This window comes from Pagrus pagrus (assembly GCF_965226575.1).
Source record: "Pagrus pagrus genome assembly, chromosome: 13".
Lineage (NCBI taxonomy): Eukaryota > Metazoa > Chordata > Actinopteri > Spariformes > Sparidae > Pagrus > Pagrus pagrus.
In genome coordinates, this window is record NC_140197.1 from 21852865 (window position 1) to 21869058 (window position 16194).

General features: G+C 42.5%; 1 protein-coding gene across 3 annotated transcripts in view; it reads left to right on the plus strand.

Moving 5' to 3' along the window:
- The window catches only part of spop (speckle type BTB/POZ protein), an 85779-nt gene extending 70503 nt beyond the window's left edge, over positions 1–15276 (plus strand). For all 3 annotated transcript variants that reach the window (XM_084371469.1, XM_084371471.1, XM_084371470.1), the window contains 5 exons: positions 1174–1351; positions 6248–6303; positions 9397–9519; positions 11112–11254; positions 14589–15276. In XM_084371469.1, coding sequence (XP_084227595.1) covers positions 1174–1351; positions 6248–6303; positions 9397–9519; positions 11112–11254; positions 14589–14733 — 645 coding nt within the window. In that variant the 3' untranslated portion in view covers positions 14734–15276. The remainder of the gene's footprint in view (positions 1–1173; positions 1352–6247; positions 6304–9396; positions 9520–11111; positions 11255–14588) is intronic.
- The last annotated feature ends 918 nt before the right edge of the window (positions 15277–16194 follow it).

The following is a 16194-nucleotide window of genomic DNA, read 5'->3' on the forward strand; positions in this document are numbered from 1 at the left end:
TCTGGATTCGTCTGTCTAGTCTGGTGTACGAGCTTCAACCAGTTTGATTTTGCGCCAACTGACTGAACTGGCATTTGTCAGGTGGAGAGAACTAGCAGCTTGTGGCTAGTTAGCAGTAGCCCTGGGATAGCCGATGAGCTCAGCTACATAGGTCTTACGGTGCTGCTCAGGTCTTATTTTATTTATTATTTTAATGTTAAAATTTAGAATAAGAAAAGTTAAATTGAAACGTTGTTGTGTGAAATAAAATCACAATGTGTCACAGTTGCCCTGATTGACTGTAGTGCTCCTGTCATTCATGGGCTCTCATTATGTTCCTCTTGGGAGTGGCTGAGTCACATGTGAGAGCTAGTGGTGAAATCTGGTATCACTGGTCTGTTATAACATCGAGCCTTATATCAAATCAAACCAGTGTGAAAATGATTAAATCGACCCAACCCTGCTGAACCGCCTGACCGTATCCTTAGCGAGGCCGTGGGTAACTAACTGGTGTCCTTTGATTAAATGGCACAGTAAGCAGGTAAAAATCTGCAAGTCAGTCAATCCAGGCTGTCGGAAATTACTTACAGTAGTAATTACTGTGTGTGTAAGAATGTGTGTGTTCGTGCTTCCCAGCCTGCTTGTGTGTGTGTGTGTGTTTGCTGCGAGTCCTGTTGAGAGATAAATGAGTCTGGTTGACATTGTCTGGAACAGGTGGTGAAGTCAGCGGGGAAGACATACAGACAACTCACACGCACACAAACACACACACACACACGCACACACACACACACACACACACACACTCGCACAAGCAATTTGACTTCATTGTCGATTTTCTGGCTTGTTTGAGCGCGTAGCCAATCAGATTGGATAAAGAAGGAAGAATAGGTTGTCTTTGAATAGCCTCCATACTGAGTGGCTGATGTATTGATTACAGAGGCAGAGACCCACATTAATCATTCACAGCATGTTTGATTGACTGATTTATTGTCGGTTTATGAACATTGCATGGGATTTATTTGCCTCTGTGTGAACCAGTGAGTGCATTAAAGGAACAGTTCAACCTAAAACATGTAGATGTTCTTCTGTCACACACCATCACATCTCAAAAAGATAGTTTTACAGACAATTTAAAGAAGGGGTATAACATGTAAAATCTTACTCGTGTACTCTGTAACTGTTGGATTTCAGGTGAGTGTGGTGCAGGACTCTGTGAACATCTCAGGTCAGAACACAATGAACATGGTGAAGGTTCCTGACTGCAGGCTGGCTGAGGAGCTCGGAGATCTGTGGGAAAACTCCAGGTTCACAGACTGCTCCTTGTGTGTCGCCGGCCAGAAATTCCAGGCGCACAAAGCCATCCTCGCAGGTGAGAGTATCCTTCAATACATTATGTCTGATGAAGGTGACAGTTAAAGACTTCTGCTTCATTTAAGCAGGTGGTAAAACGCCTCGGAAACTTCTTTCGGGCAGGGTTTTGTTTGACTAAACAAATCACAAATGATAAAGCCATTGTGCGGTCACAATTAAAGATGCCATCGTAGGACTCAGCGATAAAATTTCAAACAATCGATCGGTTCACCTCCGATGGATTGTTTCGTCTGACAGTCCAAAACACAGTTACTGAAATGATATTATAAAAGCAGCATTTGAGAAGATACTGTAGGACCTATGGATGTTTGGCGTTTTTGTTTGATAAATGACCTTACAGGCATCAAAATAGGTGTTTCCTGTCGATTGACTTTTAAGATTACATCACTTCCAAACTAATGAAAGCGGTGGAGTTATTTTGTTTTTCATTATTTCTGGGTTTCATTTGAGGAGTTTTAGATTGGGTCTAAATCTTTCTGACGCTTTTCCACAGTGACAAGGATTGAATTCAGGGGGAAATACTTCATCAGATTTTTAATTTTAATGAATAATTTTGCTTGCCACAGGGATGATTAAATTTGAATACATTGAATATCTGTACAAAGTATCAGCTATCGGCACCTTGAGCACCTGCCTGCCTGCCGTGTCGGTCTCGGCCCTTATAGAGTTCGTATCGAACACACCGTGTCGTGCTTGCACTCACGCGCACACAAACACGCACATACACAATGCATGGTGAACGTCTTGTCGCAGATATTGGCACTTTGATGACAGGAAGCATCAGATAGTGAAAAGTTTGAGGGGAACTGGTGAACTGTGTGTCTCTGTTGGGGCAAAGAGAGGCTGTTCATTATTGGATTTGTTGAAATGTGTGTGTGAGGAGCCATTTTAATTATGTGCTGCTGTGGTTTGGGGTCTTCCTCTCTCGCTCTCTCTCCGTCTCTCTCTCTCCCTCTCTCTCTCTCTCTCTGCTCTACTTGGTCCAGATGACGTCCCTCCTCCTCGTTATTCCCCCTCTTGGCCGTTCCCGTGACAACTCTCCCGGCCGTTAATCGCCGTGGAGATGGACAGAGAGGGATCAAACGAAGGAGGGAGAGCAACTCAAATTGGCTCCACGCTGGCCATGTGATCTTTATACCACTCTGACTCTCTGTCTCTTACCTTCCCTCTCTTTTCTTTTCTTACCTTTCCTCACTGTTCCCCCTTTCACTTTCATGTTTCCCTTTATCATTCCCCGCTGTCTCTTCCTCCCCTCTCCGTTTGCCTCTTCCTTTCACCGTTCCTCCCTCCTGCTTCTTTCTCTCTCTCGTTTTCTGTCCCCTCACACCCCTCTATTTCTGTCTTCTTGTTCCCTTTACTCCCCGTTTCTGTCTATTGTTTTCTTTTCCTCTGACTCCCTCTCTCCTCTCCCTTCTTTCACTTTCTATGACCCTCTCTCTCCCCCTCTCCCTCCCTCTCTCCCAGCTCTCTCTGTCTCTCTCTCGCCCGCCCCTTCCCTTTGTTGCTGCAGTATGAGCTCACCAGTATTGAGCTGCACCAGACAGACTTACTGTAGTTTTGTCCCCATAGTCATACCTGGCAGTTCACTGTTAAGTTTGGTTTCAGTGCCCCAGGATGCAGTTGTTAATTAATGACTACACTAAAGTTTTTAAGGATGTTTTTTTGTCTGACTCTACTTGATATATAAAAAAATGATGACACCAACATCATGTCCCTGTCTTTCACATACGACTCTGTCTTGTAAATGATTTAGCATCCTGTATAATGGCAGGTAAACACAAAGAACCAAGAATCTACAGCAAGTCCAGTTGTCTTCGACTCATCACAGACAGACAAACTTCCTCTTCTTAGTTCAACGTCGTGTAGATTTATATTGTCTGAAAGCAAAATCTTTTGGCCAACTGGCCAAATCCCCAAGTTGCCTGGCCAACTTCCATCATTTCCCTTGTAAACAAAATAAATCGCCTCTTTGGAGGAAGCAGATGAAAAGTATATAAAAAGTTGTATTTCTTTATAATGTTTTTTATTTAAGTCCCATTGAGATTTTTTATCTCTTTTACAAGAGAGACCTGGTCAACGTATCAGCGTTTCCATGTTTCCTCTGTAATGTTTTTGTAGCCGTAGTGGCAGGAGGTGATTCCTGGTATTTGTTCCAAGTCCATCGCTTTTGATCTTAGTTTTGGCTCGAGGTTCTTTAAGTGATTGCAGCACTAATAATGTTTTATATTTAGTTATTTGATCTTGATTCCATGTGGTGGGCAGCATGCTTGTGGTGGGAACGCTCTCACTGTTTTGGTCCACCAATCCTGAATGAATGTAGACGTAACACTGATATACAAAATTATATATTTAACAATCAAAGATACAAGCAGAAGAACAGCTATTTGAACACAGTGGCCTCTAAAGGAAAACAACCACATGCCTCCCTCACCTCATTTGTCTTCAAACGCATAGTATGTACTTTCTGCTGGCAGGCGTCTCTCACTCAAAACACTGAAAACAAAAGATGTAGATTGATGATGTAGTGAAGTGGCGAGGGATCATGAGAGTTGTTGTCTTTATATGTAAACCACCACTATTGCCAACGAAAATCATGTCACAGCTTTCCCTGTGATGCCATTAGTTGTCTAAGTACCAGAACAGGAGGATCCTGCTCTCGACCGCCTCTTTATGGAGTTGTCTGTCCTGATTGGTTAAAGTGAGCAGGGACACCAGAACATTTCTTATCTATTTCACTACATGAGCAGGGGGAGGAGAGACATGGCTTACTGACCAAACACTCCATAACAGTAACAACTGTTGGAGTATAGAGCTATTTTACATTCATTTTAATGAGAAAATAATGGTTACAGCAGCTTTAAACAAGAATGACAGTTGAATAATTAGATACATCCATTCAACTTTTCTGCTTTTACAACTTTAATCTTCCCATTGAATCTCTAGACGTCTATAATCGGATCATAAGATGAAAGCAATTAGGACCTTAAGATATCCTGACAATTGATTTACCTGAAAACGTGAATGGAAAGTAAAAACTGTTTATGTTGAGTTTTTTTGTTTTTCCTTTGCTTCTGAAAATTAAAGCTGCGGGGAAAAAACCCAGGAGCCAACTTTTGGACATTTGGTGTGTGGCCTGACCTTGAAAGTTATACTTACCCTGAGCTAAAGCTTATCTGAGTTACACTCATGAAAGCTGAATGCTGTGGGACCCGACAGTTACTGTCTTATTTATCTAGTCGATAATTTTAGTTACCAGCGGAGCAGGTGTTGACTTCATAACCGCTCCTGTAAATCCCACTGTTTACTTTTCATTCACTTATCAGCTAATCCCCACATTTTACTCTCGCTATCACTATCATACTATTTTGTGGCTTGCGCAGAGTTGATGGATGACACCATGTTTCCAAATGAGTAATTAAGTGGGTAGCTAGCTCATTATTAAGTAGTTAAATTAATTAGCATATCACTGACTTTGACATATACTTAATAATGTGTTAAAACAATTGTTAAATTTTAATGACTTGTTAATTAAGCATTCATTAGTGAACAATAATGTAAAGTGTTGCCCAGTGAGCACATAATCAATGAAAGTGAACCATATCAGAGGAGGACGACATTGGCTTATATGTGATTCGTCTTTAAAGGCCAAGCTCAGCCTCCGTAGAGACACATTCGCTCTCTGCTGTAGTCGTGTTCACACACAGACTGAGCTCCATCTGTGAAGTTCGGCCTCAGCCTGTGCCGAAACTAACCCCTGTCACTGCCGGAATGATAAGAGATAAAACACGCAGTGTCGTCCTGCCGAGACAGGTTGTGGCGATTATTTTAAGCATGTAGAATTATCATACAACGCCGATTTCAAGTGCAACAGAAGTGGGACTGATTTATGTAATTTGAAGTGCCGTGGCTGGATCAGACAGCGAGCGTGACCGGTCTTTGCTTGAGATTAAACATAACCTCTCCAGGTGGGTCTGAGTAATAAGAGAGAAAACACACTGTTTTGCCTTTGAAGCAGTGCAGCGAGTTATTGGTCCCCTCACCTGTTTAATGATAAAAAACAAATGCTGAAATCATCCATGCGTACTCTTTGATCAGTGCTTATGGGTCACTACATCTGGTTATCTCAACTGTGAATATGTCTGTGTTTAAAAAGTGTTGCAAATCTGATTTGAGAACATCAATAATATGAAATCTGGCTGGAAATTGGATTATAAAAACACCATTTGCATTGCAAACACTTTGTTTAACTGTTTCCTTTTTTCACTTTGAGGGACTTACGGACATAATGAGGAGCTCTTTTGCATTTTTACTCCACTTGAACTCCTCATTTTCTGTAAATGGATGCATCCTCTGAACTGTCCTTCACCCAAGAGGATTTATAAACTGTGGTGAACAGTGTCCTCTTGCAATCCAGAGACTTAAAAGCAGGCTGGAAATCTTTTGAGACTGTTCCTCTTAAAAGCAAAAAAAAAAGAAAGAAAAGAAAAAAAGATTTGTACTTTTTGGGGGAAGTTAGCATGTTCGAAATCTTCTGTGCTAGCATGATTGAATAATCTATGTTGAGAGACAGCAAGCGACCACGTTATCAAAACAGGAAGACAGACTTTAATTAAGGCATAATGTATGAAACAAGCTCCTGTCTAGTCAGTCTATCAGTATTAAATCCCAGCTAAACACACCTGAGAGGTCGTCATGAGTCTGTCAGGCCGGAGCTGCAGTTGACTTTTTCCACATGATGCGTCTGCTGCTGTCACTGCTGTCAATCATCCCGCCCGCTCTCCTCTGGCCCTGTGGCAGGCTGTTAACGGATATCAGAAACTTCACCATGCATCAACATTACACGCAATAACAAACCTCCCCCTCTCTCTCTGCCTTTTGTTTCCCTCTGCCTCAGCTCGCTCGCCGGTGTTCAGTGCCATGTTTGAGCACGAGATGGAAGAGAGTAAAAAGGTGAGTGGAGCACTTGACTCTGTCGTTTCTGCTCCCTCAGTGGCGAGTTGAATGTCAAAATTCTAATCTTTCTCTCTGTTGCGTCAGGAAGTGCTCACCTCTCAAAACACCCCAATGCGTCTGCACCCTTTCCTTCATGTCGTGTTGACTGCAACTCTATTATCTGGTGTCTTTAAAGCCACTATATGTAGAATTTTTTTTTTCCCCTTTAAAATTGATGTGAAGGCAGAGACGTTGTTTGTGGACAGAACAAGATAATATCAGTGAGAATAATAGCAGTCCTGGCGGAGGGGATTGGTGATTATTGCGACCAGGACATTTTACGGTTTTAAAATAAACTTGTCAGTGCCCTCTGGTGGACAAACTATGTAATGGCAACACTTTTTTTAAGTTAACGTTGAACATATCTTTGACATTTCTGTAATGAAATGTCTTGTAAAGGAGTGGCAAACTGAATCAGTCAGACGTTGGTGGAACGGAGAGGTGGAAGATCCACAATGGAGGAGCTGTCACGGCTAGTTAGCTGTGTTGCACTAGCCATTTTTTATTTAACACTACTCTGCATGAATATAAACCACTTCACACAAATGGGAATGGTTTAAGGGCAAGAATTAATGGTACACATATGTTCCTTGAGCTAACTGTGTGAACATATTGTCCTGTCAGCAGCTACAGAGCTAATTGGTTGAATAAAATAAATAGCTAGCTTGTTCCTTAGCTCGCTAGCTAAGCTCCTAGAACCTAATATATCGCTGTGCTACTTGCTGGTGTGACTTGGCATTAACTTATTGGCTGACATGACAGCACAGCTATTTCTGTGATAAGCTAACACTGGCTAATAATATCTTCCTGGCTGATGTTTCAGTTCACTTCTATTCTACACGTAGTGGCTGGACATATTTTGAAAAAGCATAAATAAAGAAAAAAGTTTAAGTTTAAATTGAAGTGAAACAAACCACAAGATTATTTGTCTCCATGCAGCGGTTGATTTATACTTTGTGTCAAGCTTAATAGAGAACTGGGCAGAGTAATATGCAAATGCTATTAGATTGCCTTTTTCGTGCCCTCAGTAACCACTTCATCCATAAATGATCTGATTTCTTGTTTTTGCATTTCTTAACATTAATGTCAAGAACTGAAGCATTAAAATGTTGTCTTAGTAACTTAAAGGTCCAGTGTGTAGACTGTAGTGGTATCTCACAGGGCGCTGGCAGATTGTAACCCACTGATCAACTGAGTGATCACAAGCCCTCAGGAAGTGTGCCAGGCTTTGTGTCCAGTTATCGTAGTGGCCAGACCATGTCATTACATCATCACATGACGCACTGTGGCCCGAAAAGACTTTTTTCCTCTCTGTAAAACATTGGATACATTTTTTTGAGCGTCACACCCCCTGCAAAATGACTCATTTCATTATCATAATTTAATCCGATCAGTTCAGTAAGATTTGAAAACTCTATAGGAGTCGTTATACTATATTTGATTTCTCTTCATAAATCCCCCCAAATCCTTCACACTGGACTTGATGCTCATCTTTGTTCATCTTCAGTTGCCCTGACTGTGGTTGATATTATGGATTTGTACATTTGTGCCTCATTGTACATGTAAGTCTTTCAACAGGGCATGCAGCGTGAGCATTTTTGCCTTTTTATGTGTCCTATGTGATATTTGTGTTTGTATGTTTCCACTTCTCTCTGCGCTTGTGTGTGTGTGTGTGTGTGTGTGTGTGTGTGTACACATGTGCGATGCAGGGGAGCCCTCGCGCCACAGTCGGTTGTCTTCATCTGATAGGAGGTGGTGAGATTGAACCTTGGTGATTTAGCCGTCATGTCAGCGGAATATTGATGCCTGCTCGCCTCGAATGGGGAAATTATAAAGCACAGAGCCAGGAAATGCATCTTAATTGCTGTTTAAGTGGGCGTCTTCATCAGAAAGAGGGAGAGATGGTGGGCCACGTCCCCATACGATTCAGAGACAACAGATAGATGGGTTAACACTCCTCTGCAGCACTCTATAGAGGGGAGACAAATGAGCTCATAAAGAAACACTCTAATAGAGGACTGCTCTGTGAATAGAGGGGAGCTTCACATACTGTAACTACAGAAACGTCGTCTGTTAATGAGACACTGAAGGAAGTCCTGTTTCCTTCACGTCCAATGTGCCTTATTTATTTCATTAACACTGTAACAAACAAACATCAGCAGAATGCAATTTGAGAAGTTTCCATCGTCTGATTGTCAAACCCTCTCTTTATTGCTGGATTGTGTAATAACACTGGCTGGGAGGAGATATTTTAGTTTTCCAGCAGGAGGTAAATTTAGAAATGATATGTACATGCAGATTCTATGTAAGTAAAAGATTCAGGTTATTCTCTTTACCTGTTTCAGCTGCACGTGTGCTTACATGCCCTTATGTGTTTATGTCTGTTATCAGTATTCCTGTAAACGGCCACGATAGCCGCCTGCGTGCTGCTTTCAGACTCTCCTTCCATTATTTCTCAGTGTGTTTATGTTGCTGTTGAGTGGTCAGAGTTGACACAAACGCACTAAGCTGTGGGTACACCCAGGCTGACCCTGCTAAAACGCCGCTGGTCACCGTGGTGACGATAAAGCATGGTTATAATTGGTTTACCGCTTTGTTCTGCCTCTCAGTGCAGAGGGAAAAGGTTCAGGTTACCGTCACTGTGCCAGCCAGTGATAAAGCCTACTTTGCTGGCTGCAGGCACTGTCAAGGAATGAATGCCGAGGATTAATTTTCAGGAATCAGCTGAAAAGAATTAAATAAATGTACTAGGATGTAGTTTTGCTGAAACGTGTTCAGACTGCTCAGAAGGTTCTTCAAGTTTTTTCTTCTTATTTGGCACTTGGAGCTTGTTTTGTATGACTGCGTGGCTGACTGTCCCTGTGTGTGTGCTAAACAAGGTGAGCGAGTATAATTCAGGTTGGTTTTTGGATATTCACACGAAATATAAAACACTCCGCCGCTGCGCGTGGTTTTGAAGGATTGTCAAAGCATCTGTCTTTTTCTTCCCTCGCCTTTTATTCAGTTAAACCCTGTGTGTATTCTCCTCTCCTGTCCTCTCCTCCCGTTCAGAACCGTGTGGAGATAAATGACGTGGAGCCAGATGTCTTCAAAGAGATGATGTGCTTCATCTACACAGGCAAGGCCCCCAACCTGGACAAGATGGCTGATGACCTGCTGGCTGCAGCTGACAAGGTACAGAGAGTGTGTGTGTGTGTGTGTGTGTGTGTGTCTGTGTGTGTGTGTGCATGTTTCATGCACCTGTTACTATGTACATTTGCACACAAGCCGGCGTGCATAATAATTTCCTCAAAAGTACACCTGAGATACGCCAAATGCTCCTCAATCCCCGAACACACACACACACACACACACACACACACACACGCACTCGTACAGTCACATTTAAACACACCTGTGGGAGGTATACAGGGAGACGCACAAGCTTACAATGAATCCTATTCCGCATTGTTTGTTCCTGTGCTGACGCTGTGTACTCAAAGCTTCCTATCTGTTCTTCCAATCCACATTTTACTCCTCCACTTCTCTCTTTCTTCCAGGTTTGCTCTCGCTGTTTTCCAGCTCTCGAGGAGCTTATTGCATTTGATAGTATCAAGTCAGTACTTACAGAGTTTATTTATGTTTTTCCACTTTTAATGGCTCGCAGCAGATCCATTCTGGTGGGTTTTGACTGAAGTAGCCAGAATTCTGTACAGACATTAATGGTTTCAGAGAATCAGGCCTCCTGACTTTGTTGATCACCTGACTGACTTCTATTATGACCATGAGGTCAAATTGTAATAACTGTGTTGATTCCCTGCCTTTTCATGTAGCTCCAACATTTGGACAAAAAGTTTAATTTGGAGAAAATTCCCATCAGCCTCAGCTGTACTTTGTGTTGTGTTGCAATTAGCAACTTTAACATGCCAAACAAAAGTCATTAAATTGTCTTGAATTTGTGAGGTCTTAATTGACACCAACAGTTTATCTTATCTAATATAGTCCAAATTTCTGCTGTTACAAATCTTTTAAGCTACCACTAAACCTAATACTGCCTTTTTATTTGTATTTTCACTTAACTGTTGGCACGGCAGGACAGCCCTTACTTTTATGCTTCCCTGCAATGCTTGGATAAGAAAAAGATGATTTGTCTTAAATTAGTTTGGTCTTAGAAAGGTCTTAAAATGCTTTAAATGTAAGTGTGTGACACCCTGTTCATGCTTGAGTGCACATTAGTGTTTTCTCTTTAATTAATAATGAATGTTTGGTAGCAGGGAACACTTTGCTTTGGGTACTACACACATGTAAGATGTATCTGAAACATCCGGGGACACGTCTTCTGTGGCTGAAGTTAATGTAAATGAACTCTTTTACATCAGTGTTCGTAAACACACCACTAAATTGGAAAATTGTAGTGACGCAAAATTCCCCCGCAGTCCCTGCTGATTGGTTACGACTCATCCTGAAGTGTGTATAAATACAGGGGAAGATTATTTTTCCCTGCAATTTTTTTGTAATCAAACTGAGTGGAAATATATATATATATATTTTTCGCTCAAGTGTTTCCCATCACACTCCCCCTCAGCCTGCATAACTGTCACTTTTACTCCTCCTCGCCATCTTTTTTTCTTATTTAATCTAAGCCGCGTTGCCGCCGCGGTGGAGTGGTTCTGTGTTTCCGTATCATTACACAGTGCGACAACAGTTGTCGGTGGCAGCGCTGTTTAAGTAATTTAGTTTACCTGCTGTTTCTCCTTTCTCTCGCTCTCCCTCTCTGTCGTCGGCAGTATGCTCTGGAGAGGCTGAAGGTGATGTGCGAGGACGCTCTGTGCACGAGCCTGAGTGTGGAGAACGCCGCAGAGATCCTCATCCTCGCCGACCTGCATAGCGCCGACCAGCTCAAGACGCAGGCCGTGGACTTCATCAACTAGTGAGTTACACGCCTGCAGTGAGATCATCCATCTCCACAACTACATCCACATGTGTGCAAACACTTTTTTTGTGTCTCACACACACACTCGCACTCTTTCTACACAGCTTTTCGTCAAAGTCATTAATTTTCAGTGGGAGCAATTTTTGCCTCCCGAGGAAATTTAATTTAATACTCAGATCAGACCATTTTGCTGCTGTATCATATTGGGCCATTTAGCAATAAAGCTCAGCTGCTGATGTTAATCATGTTGCAGGCAGCCTGTTTAGGTAAGATGGGGCCTATTAGCATCAATGACTGCTATTTATGTCCTCGGAGACGTGATTGATCCAGTATTTGGATGCTCAATTGAAATTTAATTCATCACTTCCCCTCTGTTTTCTAAATTCTCTGAGCTGGACACATCTTCCATCCCTTTGTTCATTCCTCTGTCCTTTCTTGTCAGCTTTACTCCATCTCTTGGCCTCGTTCCCACATGGGCTCAATCTCCCTCCCTTTTCTCCCTTTTCTCCCTTTTCTCCTCGTCCTGTTTTGTGCTTGAGAGCTCATGTGTGCCTAAAGGTGTTCAGTAATGCAGATTTCTGCCCCTAATCCCTGTCATTAATTGTGGTTATGGGCGTTATGACAGTTTAATTTGCGACAGCGATGTTGTGGTGGTGGGAAAATTGGCCACGGGGGACTCCCGGCCAGCAAAGCGTTATCAACCCTGTTCCTGCGGACACAATGGATGGCGACAAGAGCAACAAAACAAAAATCAATTGAGAGGACGAATATAGAAAACAGACGACACTGAGGAACCAATAATCCTCCCCCCAGTCGCACCTCAACCCGCTTCCCAGACCAGTCTGTACAAGCAGCTTACAGTCATTTAGTCGAGACAATAGGACTCCTCTTTATCCCACCTCTGTCTCATTTATTTATCCTCTCCAGGTTTGTAGCAGAGAATAAAGCTACACAAACACTCTTTATCCACTTTGTTCACAGAAAAGAGTTTCCCCACTTTTTTAGCCTTTAACGTGAATCTTTAGGCTTGAGTAAATACCTAGAATATATCACAGTAAGTGGTGCAAACACTACACAAGTAATATGAAGGAAGGGTCTCTTAAGGCAGAAAAAAATAGTGCTTCTCTTGAAGTAGGTTTTTGTAGATAATAGCAGTGGTCGGCCTTATGATTACCACTGACTGGAGGTCATACTTTGGCCTCTTTTTAATTTACCTCCACATCGACGGTCCTCTCCCTCCCTCGGTCGCCTCCTGTCCCTCCACAGACTTTCATTACTCTCCCTAACCTCCCTGTTTTTTTTATTTATCTCTTTGTGGTTGCTGCTTCTGTCTGGTTTTCTCCTCCCTCAGTCCATCCCCCCTCCTTCCCCTCCCGCTGTGGCTGTTCTCCTCGTGCCCTTTCGCTGGCCTGTTTCCTCAGCCTCAGCACACCGGCCATTACTTTAAGCAGGGGTTCACCTCCTCCACAGAGGGTAGGGTCAGAGGTCGGCTGGAGGTCTGGAGCTGCTGTGTGACCACACACACACACACACACACACACACACACACACACACACACACATAAACACACCCAAGTGCAAGGAGCAGACAGGCCAAGACACAGACACAGGGACACATGCTGTTTATTTACACACAATAAAACATGAAAAATGTCATTAAAGGCCACACAGCGGTGTGCGTGATAGTGCAGCCCAGCACCCTGAGGGTGTCATGGGGTCGAAGACAGCCACAGGGTCTGCTGGTGGATCTCACATCTGTGGGAGAATGATGACACGAGTAAAACTCATCAGCAATTAATTACAAGATTTATCCAAAATTGTTCTGGCTTTCTGGCCTCCGTGAGTTCATTATCACTACAGCTCTGAAGCTGCTCAACCACGGGGAATCCACACAGTTCAAAAGGTCTTGAAAAATAGTATTAGTCTTAAGAGTGTGAGGATTTCTCATATGTTGTTTTTTAATGGCAAAGTAAATAAAAAATAAATTAGGAATGTAGTGCTGTTTTTCCTTAATAATCAGCCTTGTGCTTTCTGTTCCAACAGCACTGTTGTATAGCACCAGCAGCTTTTTCAGCATGAAACAGCCACCTAAATAAAGGCTTTTTAACCTTTTGCCAGAAGAGCGCCTTGGGTTTTTCTGTTTTTTGAAATTCCGAAAGTACTATCTGCAAATCTTACATAAAGTGTCAAAAGTACTTATTTATTATAGTACTATTATAGTATGTATGTGTATATTTTTTCGGACATTATTACTTTAGCAATTTAACTCAATTTACTGTTTATAGCGTTTTTCCAGTCTTACTGACCGCTCACAACACTTTCCAACACAAATCAGCATTCGACCGTTCACTAACACACTCATACACTGGAGGCAGAGGCTAATACGCAGTATGCAGAGTGCCACCTGCTCATCAGTAGCAATAACCATTCATACGCACACTTACACACCAATGAAAGAGCCAGTGGGAGCAATTTGGGGTTCAGCATCTTGCTCAAGGACACTTCGACATGCCGGCAGGATGGAACCACTGACCTCCGATTAGTCTATGACCACTCTACCTCCTGAGCCACAGGCGCGCCTTATAGAAGGACAAAGTAGCACGACATGAAAATAATCAAGTACCACAAAACTGAACTAAAACACAGGACTTAATTTAAGTATATGTTACTATTACTCTCGAGCACGGTACTCCTGAGGGGGTTGCAAAACAAATATGCAGGGCTGTGAAGTTATTAACAATATAAAGAGCTTTGAAAAAATCTGGAAAGTAAAATTATGTGTATTCTTTTCTCTCTTTTCTCACACCTTTTTCTTAAAATTGTGTGAAATGCTGTAGAGCTTTACCTCCTCTGGACTCTAAAGACTATTAAATGAGACAATGTGTGAAGGGAACACCATTTTTCTCTGGTTGAAGAAAACCCTATGAAGTGTGTGAAGAGGCGTTGTAAGTCGTTATCGGCGATGAACAGTCACAAGCCAAAACAGTCCTCGAAGGAATGTGATCTGATATGACAAAACTCTGACTCAACAGACTCTGTCGTCACATGCCCACATATTTATGATCCTTGAACGTTGCCTTTTATTTGTGCGATGTTTTTTCTCTCAGAATGACCGGTGGGGTTAAATATTTAAAAATATAAAGTAAATAACAGCTCTGCCAGCTGGTGTGACGAATCCTTAATGTCTCAGAGCTGCAGTCCACACAGATGGAGTCATATAATCCCAAACTCTTGAGAAACTTGGTAATATGTGCACTTGTTTTATTTGCTTGTCCATTTAGTTTCTTTCCTTATACACTTTTTTCCCACTTTCCTGTCTTTTTCCTCTCAGTCATGCTGCTGACGTGATGGAGACATCGGCCTGGAAGTCCATGGTGATCTCTCACCCGCACCTGGTGGCCGAGGCCTATCACTCCCTGGCCTCGGCTCAGTGCCCCTTCCTGGGTCCTCCGAGAAAACGGCTCAAACAGTCTTAGTGGTCCGGAGAAACTCTGCTGTCACAGCCCTGGCGGTCCTCCTGTACCGGCAACCTCACTGCTCCTCACTCCCAGTGCTCCTCTCTCTCCTACAGCATCCAGAGACGCTCAAGTCCTAAACCCAGGCTAGATACGGCTGAGGAGAGCTACTCAGCTGGGCAGAGGAGATACTACACATCTCTGTAGGTGGGGATGGGGTGAATTCTATAAGATCTAAACCTGGATATTTGATGGATTGCAAGCTCAAAGCCTTGTGTAGTCCATATATCCTTTATCTAGTACATTGGAAAGCTAGAACCATAAGCTGTGAGTCAGTCACATAAAGAACTGATCTCCTGGCTCGAAGGGAAGTCACTGCTGACTCCCTGTAAATATAATTTGGTGGCATATTGTCTTCTGCAGTGGTAAAGCCCAAACTGTGCTTGTGAAAAGACAAGTGAAGAGGATCAACCAACCAGGAAGCGAAAGACTATTGCTCTCATTGTTGCTGATTTGAACAGTTTGTATTGTTTTTGGAGAGCACAATTTGAGTTTCACGTTAACTGTTTATCAGGCTCAGGCTGAATTTCTGCCCATGAGTTGTGATTTGAAGTGCACTATGAGCAGGGTCATAATGCCAGAATATTTAAAAATCAACAACTGTCAGCCTGGTTGGATTTCAGAGAATCTTGGTCTGCAGTCTTTAAGTTTGTGCAGATCCACAGTGTGATTTCCCACATGGCTGCTGTCAGAATACCCGTTATGAACTGAGCTTGAACTTATTTTAATATCATTGGAGAAGTATTTTACATGTGGTTGAAACTGTAGTCTTGACTGAGACTATAGGTATACTTTACCACTACACTATACTGTGATATAAAACCGAGCAGATTGTCTGCATCTTCCAGCCATCTGGGGCTCCGTGTTGCTCTTTTTTTTCCCTTCTTACTTTCCATTCATCGTAGCATTGCACAAAATGAATGCCTCTTTTGGTCAACAATGTGGAGGAGGCAGTCATTATGTTATGGCTCTTAAATTGATCTGTGCAGTTTGAACATAAAAGTTGCAAGATCAAGCTGTGGACAAAAGCAGGTTAAAGGTGGAATATGAATGAATTTTAGTTAAAAACATAAAAAAAAAATTCAAAAATGATCGACTGAATGTGACGAAATAACAGTTTTGATGTTTTGTCAAAGACATGTATGTACTGTGTTGCAGAAACATCTACTGAAGTTAGTAATGCTAGCCAGCTAGCCACGACCCCGTCATGTCATAAAATAAGACTTTGTTAATCCCTCTGTGTGGATATTCGAGAGGCGGTTGCCAGCTCACCCAGCTCTGATTCTGGTGCCCATGCCAGCGCGACTCCCCACCAACACCACCCCAGTTACCTGAGCTTCCTCTCCGGGCAGCTAATGGCAGCTTCAGTTACTCCGGTGAAATGCTGCCCCCTTTTTGTCTGATACAATAATTCAACAGGTG